General features: G+C 43.8%; 1 protein-coding gene across 4 annotated transcripts in view; it reads right to left on the bottom strand.

Moving 5' to 3' along the window:
- Nucleotides 1–15,299, bottom strand: part of Gne (glucosamine (UDP-N-acetyl)-2-epimerase/N-acetylmannosamine kinase) — a 41,346-nt gene extending 26,047 nt beyond the window's left edge. The window contains exons 1-2 of one of the 4 annotated variants that reach the window (XM_031377248.1): nt 15,138–15,299; nt 750–955 (exon numbers count right to left, since the gene is read on the bottom strand). In XM_031377248.1, coding sequence (XP_031233108.1) covers nt 750–955; nt 15,138–15,188 — 257 coding nt within the window. In that variant the 5' untranslated portion in view covers nt 15,189–15,299. Of the gene's footprint in view, nt 1–749; nt 956–5,988; nt 6,353–15,137 lie in introns of those variants that run through there. The other 3 variants (XM_031377245.1, XM_031377247.1, XM_031377246.1) reach the window with 3 other exon arrangements.
- Between the last annotated feature and the right edge of the window lie 3,186 nt (nt 15,300–18,485).

Consider the following 18,485-nt stretch of genomic DNA (forward strand, 5'->3'; position numbering starts at 1 on the left):
AAGTGCTGGGATTAAAGGCGTGCGCCACCACTGCCTGGCCAATAGGCTAGATTTTTGTATATCTTGTTTTATTTATATTACTTTATATGTGATTAACCTGTAAACCAGGGTTGGTTTCTGTTGTCATTTGTTTGTTTGGAGACAGTGTCTTACTGTGCAGCTCTTACTGGACTGAAACTCACTATATAGTCTGGGCAGGCCTCAAACTCAAAGCAATCCTCCTGCCTCTACTTCCCAAGTGGTAGATATGCACCAATACACTCAGTTTGGTAAACTACTTGAAGAATTGCCCTCGGAACTCACAAGACACATTGGAGTGAAGTGAAGTGGTAAAGCACATGTTTAGCATGCTTGAGGCTCTGGGCTCAAACCCTAACACCAAAAAATTATGCCTTGAAGCCATGTTATTATAGTCCAATTTTGTGTGTGTGTGTGTGTGTGTGTACACATACATATACATACATATATATACATACATATATACATATGGTGTTTCTTCTGAGGGTAGTAATGTTTTCAGCTGTTGGTTATCAAGTATCTACTAAATTGCATCACTGTGACAGGCTCCACTGCCATGTTGGTTTCACCCTATTTTATAACTGAAGACACCAATTCTGAGATGCTTCCCAAGTTCTCCAAGGTACATAGAGACTAGGGAAGACCTACTTGACAGTATGTCCATAAGCCTACCAAACCCAAACTCCCCGAGGTACACCGTAGGTGGAGGAGCAAGGAAGCGCTCAGCTCACCCATAGTCATCGATCAGGTGGGAGCCCAGCACCACCACGTCAAGCTCGAAGAACGCAGGCTCCGTCTTGATGCCGAACATGATCGGGGCTAGTTTGGAGTAATCAGCTCGGTTGCAGGTGGCAACACAAACCCGGAGCTTTCGGTTATTCCCGTTCTTCTCCATGACTTGGTTTTTTTTACTTGAGAGTTTCTTAAAATAGAGTTCCTAATGATACAAAAAATAAGTTCTTGTTTATAACTGGAATTACTACTAGATAAAAAAAGCAGAATTTTTCAGTTGTTTGGCTTGTAATCTTTGTTCCCCTGTGCCGCTCCTGAATGACACTCTTACTGCTGTATGCTGATAAAATTCCAGCGGGCTGACCTAGCTCCATCCCTTTCTCTCACTGGCACACCAAAACACAATGTTCTTTCAAAAGATAAATAAATATCAGCTCTTTAATTATTAGTTTAAAATATGTACTAGAAATTTGAAAAAAAAAATACTTGGTGTACTCACAAGTGAGCCCAACAAAGTTGACTGTTAGAAAAACCTGGGTAGAGAACTATCCATCTGGTTAACTCCCTCCATTTACAAAAAGGGAAACACAGGTCTAGAGAGAGAATTACTTCCCCAAGACTCAAGATCTCATCTTTAAAGAACATGTCTTTGCCCTCACACCTCACAGTCCCTTGGGAAGATAAAGATGCTTAGGAGGAAAGTTGACCTCTAAGACTCCATCTGCACCAACATGCTGGGCCTCCAAATGCCCACATATGGCTCTGCTATGCATCTCCAAGCTTCCTGAAAGCCAACTTCCCAACCTGAACTGATTTTTCTGCTGCAAACCTGTTTTTCCATTTGTTCTCTAACTCACTTAGGGACCACCCATCCAAATGCCCCAATATCTTGCTGCTTCCATTCCTCACCAGTACCTCCTAAGCCCTGTTAATTCACCCTTGAGCTTTCAGTCTGTCTCCTCCTCTTGACCCCCACCAGCATTTCCCTTAGACCGGTCTCTTGTCTTGAGTCTGAGATAGTGGTCAGTGGTGTGTCTGTCTCTAGTCCTGCCTTCTCCCACAGACTTTCAAACTGACACTCCCAACTTCATAGATCTGATTGTCACACCAACTAGCACGCCTCACTATGGGATAAAATCCAAACTGCTAATCAGGACTTCTCCCAGTCTTTTAAACCACTTCTCTCTCTCTCCTGCCTTTACTAACTGTCAATGTATCGGCATATCAGAAAGCCTGTGGATTCACTAGTGGATCTATGCCATTCACAATACCATCATCAAAGGCTAACTCTATCCGATGAAAGGCTCTTGTAAGATGTCAAATGAGCATTCTGCAAAGAATTCAAGCACCACTCAATCACTAAAGACAACAAAGCTATCCTTCCACATCAGCTGTCTTAAGTGTTCCTGCACAGAATCCTCCCTCCACTGACCAAATTGTTGGTGACATTTAATTCAATGCGTGAGGCAGAGCAAATGACTGACAGCTGGTCAGTTTCTATTTATTTTATACACAGTGAACTTTCTATCTGCTGGTGCTTTGTGTTTGCTGTGTTATACTGAACTACTGTTCTAACTAACCTATGTAAGCCAGCAGTAGAAACTATAAAAACACATGTGTCCTTTCTGTTCTTTTAAGTCTAAGCTTTTTAGGAAAATAAATTAAATCTTGTAACCTTTTAAGGAGGAGTATTTCTTTTTTAAAAAGATGTATTTGCTTTTATTCTTTAATCCTTTTTTACAGTCCAGACTTCATACACCTCCAGGTCTGCCCATAGACCACTCCCCATCCCATACCTCCTTCCCCCTAAGAGGGGGTATTTCTTGAATTTAAAAAACTAGTGACTTCAGAGGAAGAGGAGGGTGGATCTGGGGGAGGAGGGAGGTGGGAGTGTGGGGAGGAGAAGAAGGTGAAACTACCCCTGGAATTTAATGTATGAGAGAAGAATAAAAAATTAAAAAAATGAAGATACACACACAACTAATTATTTTATACTGGATATGGTGTGGCACTTTAATCCTTTAATCCCAGCACTTAGGAGGCAGAAGCAGGCAGATCTCTAGGATTTCCAGACCAGCCTGGTCTACATGCAAGTTCCAGACCAGACAGAGTCCTATGGTAAGATCCTGCTCCAATAAATAAATAAGCAGACCAGTAAATAAATGCATAAATTCATGATTAGGTGGTATATCCATGCAGCTTCAGGTGAAGATGTCACCACACACATCAGAACAGAGTGTGCAAGGCTGAGCTCAGCCACGAGGCTCTTCTAGTGGCTCTAGCCAGCCACAAGGCTCTTCTTAGTGGCTCCAGTCAGCCACACAGCTCCTTTTTTTTCTTTCCAGAATTATTTATTCATTTTATGTATCTGAGTACAGTCTTCAAACACACCAGAAGAGGGCATCAGATCCCATTACAGATGGTTGTGAGTCACCATGTGGTTGCTGGGAATTGAACTCAGGACCTCTGGAGAAGCAGACAGTGCTCTTAACCGCTGAGCCATCTCTCCAGCCCCACATAGCTCCTCTTAGTGGCTCCTAGCACCAGTTTGGTTTCCTTTACTTTTTTTTCTTTCCCATTTTCTCTCCTTTCCTTATCCTCACCATTTGTTATTTGGGCTTAGTTATGGGCTTTTGTTTTTGTTCTTTTGTTTTGTTTTGCTTTGCTTTTTGAGCCCTTTGTAGCCCTCCCTGGCCTGGCCTGACATTCAATTACATAAGCTCCCAACTCATAGCTCCTGGCTATGCGTCCAGAATGCAGGAATTATAGGAATGCACCATCCTCCTATATACACATATTTATTAATAAGTATATATAAAGTATATATATGCAATTGAAAACATTTTACTAACTGTTGCTACATTCTCTATTTTTAAAATATTATGTTTCTGAGATAAATAGTAACATTGAAAAAATTTAAAGGCAATGGAAATATCAAACCAAAGGTGCAAGGTATTAGTTTACACTAAGTGAAGGGTTACTAGAGCCATGAAAGTGAGATCCTGAATGAACAAGCACTTCCTGAGTCTTAGGCTGTGTGGGGCTCTGCACAGAAAATGGAGGCAGGCACAGAGAACAGTCTCATTCCTGATTTGGGAGCTGACACTGGGGAAGAGGGACTAGAACACACAGACGCCAACCATTTTGCTTTCACAAACAGGAGCCACAGAAATCAGAAACTTTAACAAACTGCTATTTGTTCTGCATAAAATATTCCTAAAGGGACTTTTGTTTTGTTTTGTGTTGTGTTGTTTTTGAGACAGGGTCTCTCTATATAGCCTTAGCTGTCCTGGGATTTTTTTTTTTTTTCCAGAAACCAGGCTGGCCTCATGTTCACTGAGATCTGAGATCACGCCTCTGCTTCCTGAGTTCAGGGATTAAAGACTTGAACCACTAAAGAAAGACACATTTTATACTGAAGATAGTGACCAGCATCTTCATTGTCAATATGGGATGTGGAATGTAACAAAACGGACTTAAACCATTTAAAGGGAATTTAGGTTTCATAAAGCACAATGCAAAGCAAGATAAAACTTGCTTCTTTACATAGTCGAACGTTAAACAAAAATGAAAATTAACCAACTCTATCTATATTTGCCAGTGCATACTGTGTATCTCCACACAAAAGTCTGAGGCCCCAAACATTGCAAAATGCAAATGGTTTTGAGTACGGGAGCCAGTGAAATGGCTGACTTCGTGGGTAAAAGCAGAGGCCAGAGGGCAAGCTCCAGTATCAGTCCACTGGAGAGTTAGAAATGGGGTACAGACAGATAAGGAGCGCAGGAGCACGCTTCTGTAAGATCTGGTGTGTGCATGTGTGCGTGTGCGTGTGCGTGTGCGTGTGCGTGTGTGTGTGTGTGTGTGTGTGTGTGTGCACGCGCGCGCGCGCACGTGTATCAGGACCACAACAGCAAACACCCAAACAAACAAGAGGCTGCCCAGAGCAAACACTTGGACTGGAGGACCAGACCATAAGGGAAATGGGAGGGTGCAGGGGTTTTATAAAATGCCCATGCCAGAGTCCACCTGCCAGAACTCATAAGTCTGGGGCCCATCCCATCCCACCAGGAGCTGTCAACTTGCTTCAACTGAGCTTTTTACTTTACTTTCTCTGCTTTTTGAGTCTAAGCCTCAATCTATCAATTCTATGCCTGTCTCACAGAACAACTTCACCAGCTCTCCACTACACTTTCACCTTGTGAGAGACAGGCTTTCTGTTGTCTCCCCGCCCCCTCCCAAGGTCCCAAAGCTTCCGATTGCTGGGATTACAGCTGCTCGAATTATAGGACTGGTTTTACTGGGTTCAGAGTACCCAACTCAAGTCAAGTTTTCAGCGTTAACAGCAGCAACAGCAGCTATCTTCCCGGCTCCGAGAAATGGCCATGCTCACAAACTACATTCAACTCAATTGTGCTTTATAAATGCGGCAAAAGGATAAGTGAATGTCCTAACCACGAGAAAGTCTAAGTACACATGTGCAAGTAGTCACCAGCAGAGAAAACAACAGTAAAGTAAACATTTGCTAAGCGCTTTCACCAGTGCTGGGCTAACATGGCGTTATAAGCATTTCACCCTCATTTTCTCCACCATACAGACAGGGACACTGAGGTATATATAAAAAAAAAATCCACTTGCTCTAAAAATCACAGTTAGTTAATGACTGATAGAACTTCAAACCCAAGTCTAGATGATCTTCCTACACGCAGGTCACTGGCGTACACACCCTCTACCTTGTGTGTACATTCCACAAACATACACGAGTGCAAACCTTTCGGGAGAAGTTGGGGCACTCTTTCCTTTGACTCAGAGCGGATGGAACTCACCGCAATAAAAAGGGAAGGGCTGCACAGAGTTCTCAGAACCTTGCTGCCCAGCTATAATAATTCAGTTTGGTGTTCCTTCCAGAGGCCCTATAGTCGGGCTAAACCATTATCTTTACTGTTAAACCGTTCCCCGCCACCACACCCCTCCTATCGAGGAGCAAAGCCTATCCCTTGCTCTAGCAATTTTACAAGCCTGTTCAAGGATGGACATAAACGTCTATCAAATTTCCAAGGACGCCGAGAGTCCAGACGGTCAGAGTTGGGCGGGCATCCAAGACGTCCCTCGGTGCAAACCCTCTCCACCCTAGGCAGTGGTGGGCCCCCCCCCCCCGCAGCTATCCCACGCCTTGGCCCGGGACCCAGGGCCGTGCCGCCAGCTGCCCGCACGGATGGGCTGGAGCCTGGCCAGGCCTACCTCTGCACGCCCCGGTCCCCATTCACCCGCACGGTGAGCCTGACAGCTCCGGGATCCCACGCCGGAGCAACGCACCGGGCAGGAGAGCCGCCCGGCTGCGCTGAACCCGGGCACACAGCGCGAGGCCCACAGCTGCAGTGGAGGTGTTGGATGCTCGTGAGTCACCGACTGACTCGTGGCCTCCGTCGGGTTAGTTCCCTCCGGCGCCACCTCTGCACTAGGCAGGCTCGCGTCCAGCGGGTCCACTGGGCAGGCCCCGGCAAGCGCACCCCGCGGCTTCCGCTACCCGGCGCCGCTCGACAACTCGGCGCTCGATCCAGCCCCAGTCATTGCTCCTGCATTCGCAACACACAACCCGCTCCAGCGGAGCGCCGAACCATCGATCGCTCCGCCTCTGCCCCGCCCCGCCCCACCCCTCCTTGGAGTATTTCTGTTGGCCGGTGTGCTGAGCGCCTTCCGTTGTCGTGTCACCTCTGGTAGTGGCACCCACTCGGTTTGCAGACCCTAGTTCTCTCCTGGTGATGTTCTCTCCTCTGGCAGAGCCCACAGTGAAGCCTGAGTTTTCCCACGACATGGTTGTTTTAGCCTTGCATACAAGCTGAGAGCCATCTCGTGGACCAAACTCCAAAGCAACTCTGTGCCCGGGGTCCTAGAGTGCACCCTGGAATTTAAGCTTTGCCATCCCTGCCACGAGGCTCCGGTGGAGTGCAGAGTGACAATACACGTACTAGCTGAGCATAACTGTCAGCTCCGAGTCACCTGCCACTCCAGAGATCTAGGCAATTCTATTTTCGAATTTGGGAGGCACAGTTTGTACCGAGAAGCCTGGTTCTGTCATCTGTCCTCCATAAGTTAATGAGAACAAACGAGTTACTAGTAAAAAAGCAGAAAACAGAGGTTAATTCAATGTGGCCATATTGGAATGACCAATATCAAAAGATATGTCCCCCAGGTCCATTTTGGGAGTTCAAATTAAAATATATAGAGTTGGATAATCTATATAAATATCTAGAGTTGGATATAAAATATAACATAGTAAGCGGTCCAGGTCAAGCTGGACTCCAACTTCTCCAGCAAAGTGACAGTAACAAATTGTCAGTCCGTGTGAAGTCTCTTTCCAGCACCAGAATTCAGCTTTTTCCTTGTCTGAGCATGAGATTCTTGGGGGGAAATTCCAGTTTCTTTGAGTCGATTGTTTCAATAGTCTGATAGATTGAGGGACACAGACATCTCTAGAATATCTCCATATCCAAGACCCAGGAAGGAGGGAGAGGGGCCTGTGCGGCTAGCTCCTGATAAAGGTTTTTTTTTTTTAAGATTTCATTTTATTTTATCTTTATTATGTATATGGGAGGAGGGTATGTATACATTAGAGTGCACATGCCATGGAGTCCAGAAGAGGGAAACAGATACCCTGGAGCTGGAGTTACAGGTGGTGGTGAGCCTCCTGACATGGGTGACATTTACTACAACTAGGTTCAAGAAAATGAACAGCTAGACAGGACTCTGAACAATATAGCTGCACCCATGTCTCAAGCAACAACAAAAAGTCACAAGTGAAACTTTCAAATCTATTTTTTTTTTTTTTTAGTTTTTTGAAACAGGATCTTACACTCTACCTACCTGAAACTGGCATGGGATTCACTATGTAGTCCAAACTGGTCTCAAGCCCATGTCAGTCCTCCTGCCTCAGCTTTCAGAGGTTCAACCCAATTGTGTGACTAAGTGACACCATTTAAACAATCTAGCAATCCCTTGGGGTTCTTGCTATAAGCTCAATGCGAACCCTGTCAGACTTTTCCAGCTTGTGGTCTATTTCAGTCGAGGATGAAGCTCTGCTTTACATGGTATTAGTGTAGCCTGATTTGAGCCACCAAGGGTCACCTCACCCTGGAGGGACAGTGGGTGTTTTTGTACATGGAAGTGACATTGTCTGAGGTCAGAGCAGCCATCGATTTGTAAGCTGACGAGGCACCGTTCATGTATGCTCTGCTAACACACCAATTCCCAACGCAATTCACATCATACGTCGTTTTCTAAATACCATTTGGGCTGCTTGGTGGAGGATGGATTTGTTGAGAGTCAAGAGTTGGTGCCAGTGAAAATGCCACTGAGGTAGATGTGTGATTCAACTGGATGTTAAACTGACGAAACTTATTATCGAGTGGTTATGAGGAAGAAATAAACAATGACTTCCAGGTTTCTATCTTTAGCAACTCGCTGGGTGGCTGTGGCCGTTCCTAGGGTGACTTGCCTAGACTGGTGAACAGGTTTGGGAAGGGAAGCTCAAAGATTTCATTGGGAGTATGATACATTTGAGAGCCACAGGCAGCAACTGTTGAGTACTAAGAAGAGATGTAAATCTGGACAAAAACTCCTAATCCATCAGACAGCAAATGGTTTACTAGCTTCCTACCGTTGATGTAACAAAGTGCTAATGCTCTTTTTTTTTTCCTTATCTTACGCTTCCGGAGGTCAGGGGTTAGCACAGGATTTGGGGGCACCAACATACAGGCAGTAGCAGGGTATCTGCCCTGTGGAGGCTGCAGGAGAAAAGTCATTTCCCTGCCCTTTCCTCATGAGCCTGATGACACTCCTTAGCTTGTGAACATTCTCACAGCAAGACTTTTCCTGGCTAAGACTGTCCTGCCTTCCTTTCACTTACGAGACTAAATTTGTGCCTAACTAGTAGTCTAGTATACCCTAACCCTGACCCCAATCCCAACCCTAACCCTAACCCTAACCCTAACCCTGATACAAAATACTTGATCACATCTGTACAATCTGTCCCCAAAAGAAGGGATATGGACATTTCAAAAAGCCATTATTCAGCCTACCATGAGTGGTATAGAGTCATTTCAAGAAAGGTATCTGGCTTTTAAAGTAACATGCTACATCACTGCATACGCAGTGTAGAACGTTAAGACAAACTGAATTCAAGAGCAATGTTTGCCTGGGCATGGTGGCCCATACTGTCAGCTTAGCCTTGAGAGACTGAAGCAGGATGAGTGTCTTGTTTGAGGTCAGCCTGGGTTATATAGAGAGACCTTGTCTCATGAAAAAGACAAAACAAAACAGCACACACACACACACACACACACACACACACACACACAAGCTACACATCCCATACACACACATACATACACACACATACACAAACACACATGCACACACAGTGTTTGACAGACAAGTTGGCTAAGCAGGTAAATAAAGGCACTTGCAACCAAGCCCGAGCTGATCCCCAGGTCCCACATAGTTGTGGAAAGAGAAAACTGATTCCCAAAAGTCATTCTCTGAACACTATGACACATGTTCATATGTGAACACACATAAACTATACTAAAAATTTTTTAGGATAAAATGTTTAATTTTTATTTTTTATTTATCCTGAAATCTAGAAATAAAAATCAGAAACAAAACAACAGACACCAAGGGCATCCAAATCATTAGGTTATACTTTAAAATTTTTTACTTCACTAAATTGAAAAATCTGAAAGAAACGATAAATTTCTCTATAGATACCACTTCTCAAAGTTAAATCAAAATCGCACAAACAATTTAAATAGGCCCATAACAACTAGTGAAATAGAAGCAGTCATTCAAAATCTTCCAACCAAAAAGATGACCAGGGCCAGATGGTTTTAGTGCAGAATTCTACCAGATTTTCCAAGAACCACTACCAATACTCCTCAAATTACTCCACAAAATAGAAACAGAAGGAACACTGCCAAATTCATTATATGAGGCCACTGTCACTTTGATACCAAAACCACACAAGGATTCAACAAAGAGAATTATAGACAAATTTTTCTCATGAACATTTGATACAAAAATACTCAATAAAATACTTGCAAATTGAATCTAAGAACACATAAAAAAGATTATTCACCATGATCAAGTAGGCTTTACCCAAGAGATGCAAGGATTGTTCAATACAAAAATCTGTCAATGTAATCCATCATACAAACAAACTGAAAGAAAAAAAAAAACACATGATCATCTCATTAGATGCTGAAAATGCATGGACAAAATCCAACACCCCTTAATGAAAAAAGGGCTTAAAGAGATTAGGGATAAAAGGGACATACCTAAACACAATAAAGGCAATTTATAGCAAGCAAATAGGCAAGATCACATTAAATGAAGAGAAATTAAACACAATTCCACTAAAATCAGGAATAAGACAAGGCTGTCTATTCTCTCCACATCTATCCAAGAGAGAGAGAGAGAGAGAGAGAGAGAGAGAGAGAGAGAGAGAGAGAGAGAGAGAGAGAGAGAGAAAGATCAAATAGACTGGGCATGGTGGATTAGGCCTATCTGGAATTCCAGCCCTCAGAAAGAATCAACATGGGTTTGGGGCCAGCCTGGGCTACAGTGAGCAACCAATTACCACATCCATCTGGATATTCACACATAGTAAACATCCTTTATTTAGTTGTTCTCACTCATAATACTGTTGATTGACAGGGCATCTAGAGTGGGTACGGTAAAGCATGCTCTACACTCTTTTGCTTCTAACAGAGTGTAGTAAAATAAGGTATAAAAAAGACCAAATATTAGAAGCTGACTTGTTGATATATTTAGAGAACCACTTAAAGCACTGCTTGTGTGGCTTATCACTAAGTATGACTTCACTTGCGACATGGAACAGCATGACCTGGAAGAGTAACTGAAACGATGGGTCGGTTTGCTCTTCACCTGACCAATCTTTGCTTCCTTGCCCACCTCAGCTTGTGGTGTTCGAGTATAAAATGAGAACACAAGCAGAAGCCAGTCCCGGGCCTTTCAGGAGCTGCCCTGGCTTCAGTCCACTGTGACACCTCCTCTCTTCTGCTCTCATTGCTGTTAGAGTGTTTGTTCTAGAAAGGTTCCTGCAGCTCTCAGAACCCAGAACGGCTCCTACCGCACTGTTCACCTTATGTGGCTGCCTGACCCAGGAAAGTGATATTTTTGCCCTAGGAAAACCATAAGATTAAGCTTGCAGTGTCTGACCATGTAGCCTACTCTGGGGATCAGTCAGAGACTGCCTAAAACAAAGCAGAACAATGTGAACAGCACTTGAGAGTGAACTCTGAACTTCAGACACAGTTACGGACAATTCGGAAACATCCGAAAGTGTATGAGTCAACTTCAGTTTAAGGTTAAAAGATAGGTTGACAAAAGACCGGCTAAGGTACGAACAGCAAGGGGAGCCTTTTAGAAACTCATATTTCAGAGCCATTGAATGATTCTTCATAGCTGCAGTGACGACTCAGCATGCTTTTCAGAGGTCTGTGATGACAAGGTGGCTCTGTGCTAATACTGCCAACTACAGTAGACACATGCATAATACAGAAGGCATGCAGAAATGCAATGCTCTACACTCTGTTGCTGTTAGAGTGCTTGTATTGTTTACCTATAGTCAACAGCATTCAACCAGCAAGAAACCTTCAGAAAAACTTCATGAGTTCCTGACAGAGGCTAAGGAAATAATCTGCTTTTGGCCCACAACTCCTGGGCGAGGACTAGCCCAAGTTTGTTGTATAAATGCCATGTGTTAATCCATTGTGTGACTGGAGCGTCCACGCCATATTTGTCAGTAAGCATACAGCTAGGGGTGAAGGAACGGCCCTATGGGGCCTTGCTGTGTAGTGCTGCTTGGCCTCAACTGCTGCATTGTTTCTGCAGAATTGTGTCCCTTATTGGGGTTTTAATATGTAGTTTTCACTGGGCAGTGGTGGCGCACGCCTTTAGTCCCAGCACTTGGGAGGCAGAGGCAGGTGGATTTCTGAGTTGGAGGCCAGCCTGGTCTACAGAGTGAGTACCAGGACAGCCAGGGCTATACAGAGAAACCCTGTCTCAAAAAAACAAAAACAAAAAAAACAAAAAAAAAAAGTGTAGCTTTCACTGTGGACTAGGAAGACAAATTATTTTAGCATCTAGAAATTAGAGAAACAATGTAAGCCAAGAAGCACTCAACATCCCTGGCTAATACAAGTTCAGGAACTGGCACAAATTCTGGAAAAGTGTGCGTGCGGGGGAACTAGTTTGCCTTTAACTTTGACTCTGCAATAAAAAGTTGGATCAACATAATTGTTCTCTAAATAATGTCTCACTGAAAGTTATACAAGTTTGTTCCGTTGAACTTCCTGGTCTGCTTAGCTATAGTCAACAGCATTCAACCAGCAATAAACCTTCAGAAAAACTTCATGAGTTCCTGACAGAGGCTAAGGAAATAATCTGCTGTTGGCCCACAACTCCTGGGCGAGGACTAGCCCAAGTTTGTTGTATAAATGCCACGTGTTAATCCATTGTGTGACTGGAGCGTCCACGCCATATTTGTCAGTAAGCATACAGCTGTTACCCAAATTGCCATCAAACTTGCAACCCTTTCACCTCTGTCCTTGGATGCTGGGATCATAAGAGTTGATACCGTGCCTAGTGGTTCAAATGGGCTGTTTAATATCTGCATGAAACTGGATATATAGTGGCTTGTTCCTGGAGGAGCCTCTGAGTCCAGGAGACTAGCCTGGGCTATATCATTAAGACCCCATCTCAAGCTGGGCAGTGGTGCCACATGTCTTTAATCCCAGCACCTGGGAGGCAGAGGCAGGTGGATTTCTGAGTTTGAGGCCAGCCTGGTCTACAGAGTGAGTTCCAGGACAGCCAGGGCTACACAGAAAACACCTGTCTCGAAAAAACAAAGAAGACTCCATCTGAAACAAAACAATGCTTCGTGAATGCTTAAGGCATATCCAATATGCAGAGCTAACTAACATCTCTAAAGCCTTGGCATGGACATAGGCCCCAACCTTTTCCATGCCCCCCCCCAGGATAATATCAATTCTGTGTTTCAAATAATTTCTTTCATTTCTTTTCTTCTTCCTCTTTACCTCTTGTCCTATCCCTGAGTGTGAGCACTGTCATGATTGTGCCTCTACTCTTCCATGGCCTTCTGAAGACTCTGTCTTCACAACTTCCTTTATTCTTAAGTTTTTCCATTTTGAGTTCCACGTAGATAAAGCCTGTATAAAGCCTCTCCTCTCCTCTCCCCTCCCTCTCTTCCCTTCCTCTTCCTTCATCTCTCCTCTCCTCTCCCCTTTTCTCTCTTCCCCTCCCCTCCCCTCCCTCCATTTCTCCTGTCCTCTCCTGTTCTGTTCCCCCCTCCTCTCCTTCTCTCTCCTCTCCCCTCCCCTCCTCTCTTCATCTCTCCCCTCCTCTCCTTTTCTCTCCCCCTGCTCCTTCCTCTCTCTAGCATCCCATGGATCCCAGGTGATCCCCATACTCACCCTATAGCAGAGGATGGCTTTAAAATTTTAATCCCCCTGCCTCACCTCCCCAGTGCTGGGAAGTACAGGAGTGCTTCCCCAAGCTCTGGTTACTGTGGTGCTGGAGTCTAAGCACAGGGCTTTGCAACTGCTAGATGAGCACTCTGCCGACTGCGCACCACCCCCAGCCCTAGTTCCTCTGTCCTGAACACTTTCTTCTTTGCTTCCCATGCCTGTGTTGAACATTTCCAAGACCAAGCCTTGTCTTTGCTTCTTGTGTCTTACTTGGATTTCAAGTCCTATCTGTTCTGAAACCTAATCTTAACTCTCCGTACAAAGACGATCCTCCCTCCACTGAATTTCTTTAGCACTTGGCTTGAGTGCACAGCTCATGTTTGTTCGCTACTGGGCATCTTTAAATGGATACGTTTATGACTGTGATGGTAAACATTACACTTAACACTCTGTGAAATCAAGTCATACTAGCTACCTCCTCATCCGTGACATAGCTCTTTAATCAGTTTTAAATTTCTTTAAGTTAGCTCTGTATGCTTCTCTTTGATTGTTCCCTGAGTCAGTACTTATGTACGAAATATAGACAGTAAAGACTGTGTCAGTTAAGGGTAGTCCTGGACATCCTTGGTTTCCCTTACGGTCCACATCACTCTGTAATTAACGCTCCGCCCCACCCCCCAGCCCCTACTCACTCCATCACCTAGGTTTAAGTATCCTTTCCTAAAAAATTATTGTCATGGTGTATGCATGTGTGTGTGCACTCACACATGCTATGACACACATGTGGAAGTCAGAGGGCTGTTTTAGGAGATTGATTCAATTGGTCAAATAGATCAGGGAATTTGAGAGATCTGGGGAAAACAACAGCTTAGTTTTAGCCGGAAGCACAAAAAAGTCTAAACTTGAATTTAATTGCTAAACAATAAAAATAATACATTTTCACCGAAGGCAAATTGAAATTGGGCCTCACTGCCTCAGTGATACAGCTAGCGTAGACTGTGAGGGGAGGCAGCTGGGCTCACCACTACACCGCGGACCTAAAACCGTACTGGAATGAACGGCACCACCTAACTGAAAAAGTTCTTTTGAAAAACTTTTTTTTCTGATTTCTTTACTTAAAAACAAAGCCAGCACATATTCATGAGACAGAGTAACCAGCTTCATAAAGACAATTCTTTCCTGTGCACCACCGTGGAGTTTGGCCCACTCCCTCCCACACTCTCTTCCTTCCTCTTCCTCCTGTGCCTGCTTCTCTCACACCTTCCTCTGACAAGTTCTTAGAAGCGTTCCTTCACTGTAGGTGACTGTCACACTGAAACATCTGATTTACATGTGCTGCTATCCTAGAACACATAGCTGCTGGTGTGCTTTAGTCAAAGCTCAGCTTAAATATATCACATATTAATATAATATGTAGTATAGTGATCTAAATATTGGTAAACATGGCAATTTTGACTTAGATACTAAGTAACACAGAGAAACCTCCCCCTCCCCTCAATAGCCATTCAATAACTCAGTTGTGGCCGGTCTATGTGTCATGTTTCAAAAGCAAAATGAAGTTACAGCAAACACTGTACCTTTTGGAAAGAAGTAAAACCTTTCTCAGCTGATGAGAGCCAAAGGAGCTGGGAGGAGGAGTTTGTCGTTGCCTCTCCGTTTGGAAATGGGAAGAGACCAGGATGATGACAGAGAGACTCCCCAAAGCTGTACAGTGACTAACCATACAGTGACAAGCCAGAGTGAGCAAGAGGAAAGACGTTTAAGAAATAGTAGCTGGGACAGACTTAAAACTAAATCGTCCTTCTTCCTTTTGATGGCCTTATTATGTCTCTGACAGCAAAGCCACAGTGCTCTAGGGGCTGCAGGGTGGCCTGCGTTACTCACATGAGGTCCTGCATAGCTCTGCTCCCTGTGGAGATGCTTGTGTGTTTCCATCCTGTGGCACAGCCGTTTCCTGAGGTGTGGTTAGATTCCCTGAGCGTGTGTCTGTCCTCTTGGTTTAGCTGCCAGGAAGTGGTCATTATAAGCACCTGCGGTCCAGACTGACGCTCGAGCTCCGCCTCTTTGAAAGGGAGGGAGAGTGGTTCTGAATTCTTCCTGTGTTCCTGGACATTGGTTTTGAAGTAGGAGGACAGCTGGCACCTGAGGGCCACTTCCCTGTTCTTGATAGATAGATGACTGAACTCAGTGGTTTTATTTTCAAAAAAAAAAAGTTTCTTCCGCGTCTCTGAACGCACACCTGATGGCATCCACAATGTGAATCTCCACTGTTCTTTCCACCTCTGTTTTCACACAGGTAATTTCAGGATGTCTGCGGATACATTCCTCTGAACAAAGCAATGAAGACTTGAAGGCTTAGTAGGGGTCCTTAGGAACTGCAAACTTCTTCATATTTAGAATCCTGAGCTTCGTTAGACTGAAGAAAAATCAAATCCCATTCATCTAAGCTGTTAGGACAGAATATATACTTCCACTTACAAAGAGTGCACTTTCATGTTTTCAGAGTCCAGGGACCCCCAAAGGGATCCTGGCTAACGATCTGTTTGTTATAAATACAATCCTCTGTTTGGGATTGGGTGAGAGATCATCTCCACAGTCTCCTACTGCACTCAGCCTTATGTCCCACCTGAGCCGATTTATAACTAACTGTGCCTTGCTGGGTGCAGTAGCACCCAGTGGCCTCTCGGCATCTCACGGTGGGACGTGGACTTTGAGTTCAAGGTCATCCTGGAAACAATCTGGGAGGGCTAATTTTATGTAAACCTTATGTAGGCTAGTCATTTGAGAGGAGGGAAACCCAGTGGAGAACATGGTTTCCCTTGTGATTCTCTGGACTTCCTCAGTGCCTGTTGTTCTATGCCCCCTTTCTCTTTTTTCTCTTCTTCTTCTTCCTCTTCTTCCTCTTCTTTCTCTTCTTCCTCTTCTTCTTCTTCTTCTTCTTCTTCTTCTTCTTCTTCTTCTTCTTCTTCTTCTTCTTCTTCTTCTTCTTCTTCTTCCTCCTCCTCCTCCTCCTCCTCCTCCCCTTCCTCCTCTCCTCCTCCTCCTCCTTTTCTTCATCTTCAGATTTATTTTATGTATATGAGTACACCATCACTGTCCTCAGACACACCAGAAGAGGAGATCAGATCCCATTACAGATGGTTGTGAGCCACCATGAGGTTGCTGGGAATTGAACTCAGGTGCCCTTAACCACTGAGCCATTTCCCCAGCCCTTATGCCCCCCCCCCCGCCCTTTCATCTCCAACTTAAAGTTGGATTTTCTCTCTCCACCTTTTAGTTAATTTGGCTAAGGATTTGTCAAGTTAGTGATTTTTCTCAAAGAACCTTTGTTTCATTGATTTTTTTCTTAAATTTGTTTGGGTTTTGTTTGTTTGTTTGGTTGGTTGGTTGGTTTGGTTTGGTTTGGTTTTACTGATTTCAGCCCTGAGTTTGATTATTTCTTGCCTTCTACTCCTTTTGGGTATTATTTCTTTTCTTTTCTTTTCTTTTTTTTTTTTGTTCTAGAACTTTCAGGTGTGCTATTAAGTTGTAGTATGAGGTCTCCCCTCCCCCCAAACGCAGGCCCCTTGTGCTAGCAGCTTGCCTCTGAATCACCCTCATCATGTCCCTTAAGTTTGTGTATGATGTATTCATTTTCAGTCAGTTCTCCAAAGTCTTGCTTTCCTAATTTGTCTTGACCCGCCCCCTTTTTTTATCCAGTAATGAGTTGTTCAGTTTCCATGAGTTTTTAAGCTTTCTGTTGTTGATGATATCCAGTTTAATCTGTGGTAGTCAGATGGGATGCAGGGCGTTATTTCAGTTTTCTTGTATCTGTTGAGACTTGTTTTGTGACCAAGTATGTAGTCAATTTTGGAGAAAGTTCTGTGAGGTGCTGAGAAGGTATATTCTGTGTTTGGATGGAATGTTCTGTAGACACCTGCTAGGTCCATTTATAACATTTGTTAGCAACAGCATTTTTCTTCTTAGTTTTTGTCTGGATGGCTTGTCTATTGGTGACAGTGGAGTAAAGTCTCCCACTATCAGTGTGTGAAGTTCAATTTGTGATTTAAGCTGTACTAATGTTTCTTTTTAGAAATCAGTTGCCCTTGTATTTTGATACAACATAGATGTTAAGAATTGAAGTGTCATCTTGGTGGGTTTTTCCTTTGCTGAGTATGTAGTTTCTTTCCCTGTCTCTTCTGATTAGTTTTGGTTTGAAGTCTATTTTGTCAGACATTAAGCAGCTACACCAGCTGTTTATTAGGTCTATTTGATTTGAATATCCTTTTTTTATCCTTTTGCCCTGGGGTTGTGTCTCTCCTGGGTGTTAAGTTGTGTTTCTTGGATACAGCAGAAGAGTGGATCCTATTGTTAGTCTGTGTCTTTTTATTGGGGAGTCAAGACCGTTGATGTTGAGAATTATCAATGAGCAATGTTTGCTGATTCTCATTATTTTGTTGTGGTGGTGTCCCCCATCCCCAATTTGGTGGTCTGTGATTATTCCTTGTGGTGTTGAGGGAGTTGGTTAGCCTCCTTAGGGTGGAGTTTTCCTTCCAGCACCTTCTGTGGGGGTGGACTTGTAATTAGTTACTGCTTAAATTTGGTTTTATCATGAAATGTCTTATTTTTTTCGTTTATTGTGACTGCAGTTTTTTGTGGTATAGCAGTCATTGTGGTCTCTAAGAGTCTGTCCAGGCCCTTCTGGCTTTTTAGAGTCTCCACTGAGAAGTCAGGTGTTAACAAAATGGCTCTGCCTTTGTGTGTGTTGGTCTTTTCCTTTGAGCTTTTACTATACCTTCTTTGCCCTGAATGTTTAGTGTTTTGAATAATATGTGCTGAGAGGAATTTCTTTTCTGGTCCATTCGATTTGGTGTTCTGTTTGCTTCTTGTACCTTGATAGGCATCTCCTTAGAAGGCTAGGAAATTTTCTTCTATGATTTTGATGAAAATAGTTTCTGTGCTTTTGACCTGGGTGTTTTTTTTTCCTTCTATTCCTATTATTTGTATATTTGGCCTTTTTGTAGATTTCCTGAGTGTTTTGTGCTAGAACTTTTTGTTTGTTTGTTTTTTGAGACAGGGTTTCTCTGTGTAACCCTGGCTGTCCTGGAACTCACTCTGTAGACCAGGCTGGCCTCCAACTCACCAAGACCCACCTGTCTCTGCCTCTGGAGCGCTGGGATTAAAGGGTTGTGCCACCACTGCTTGGATATGCCAGGATTCTTTTAGAGTTAACATTTTCTTTGACCAAAATAT

The sequence above is a fragment of the Mastomys coucha genome, unplaced genomic scaffold (assembly GCF_008632895.1).
Source record: "Mastomys coucha isolate ucsf_1 unplaced genomic scaffold, UCSF_Mcou_1 pScaffold18, whole genome shotgun sequence".
Classification (NCBI taxonomy): domain Eukaryota; kingdom Metazoa; phylum Chordata; class Mammalia; order Rodentia; family Muridae; genus Mastomys; species Mastomys coucha.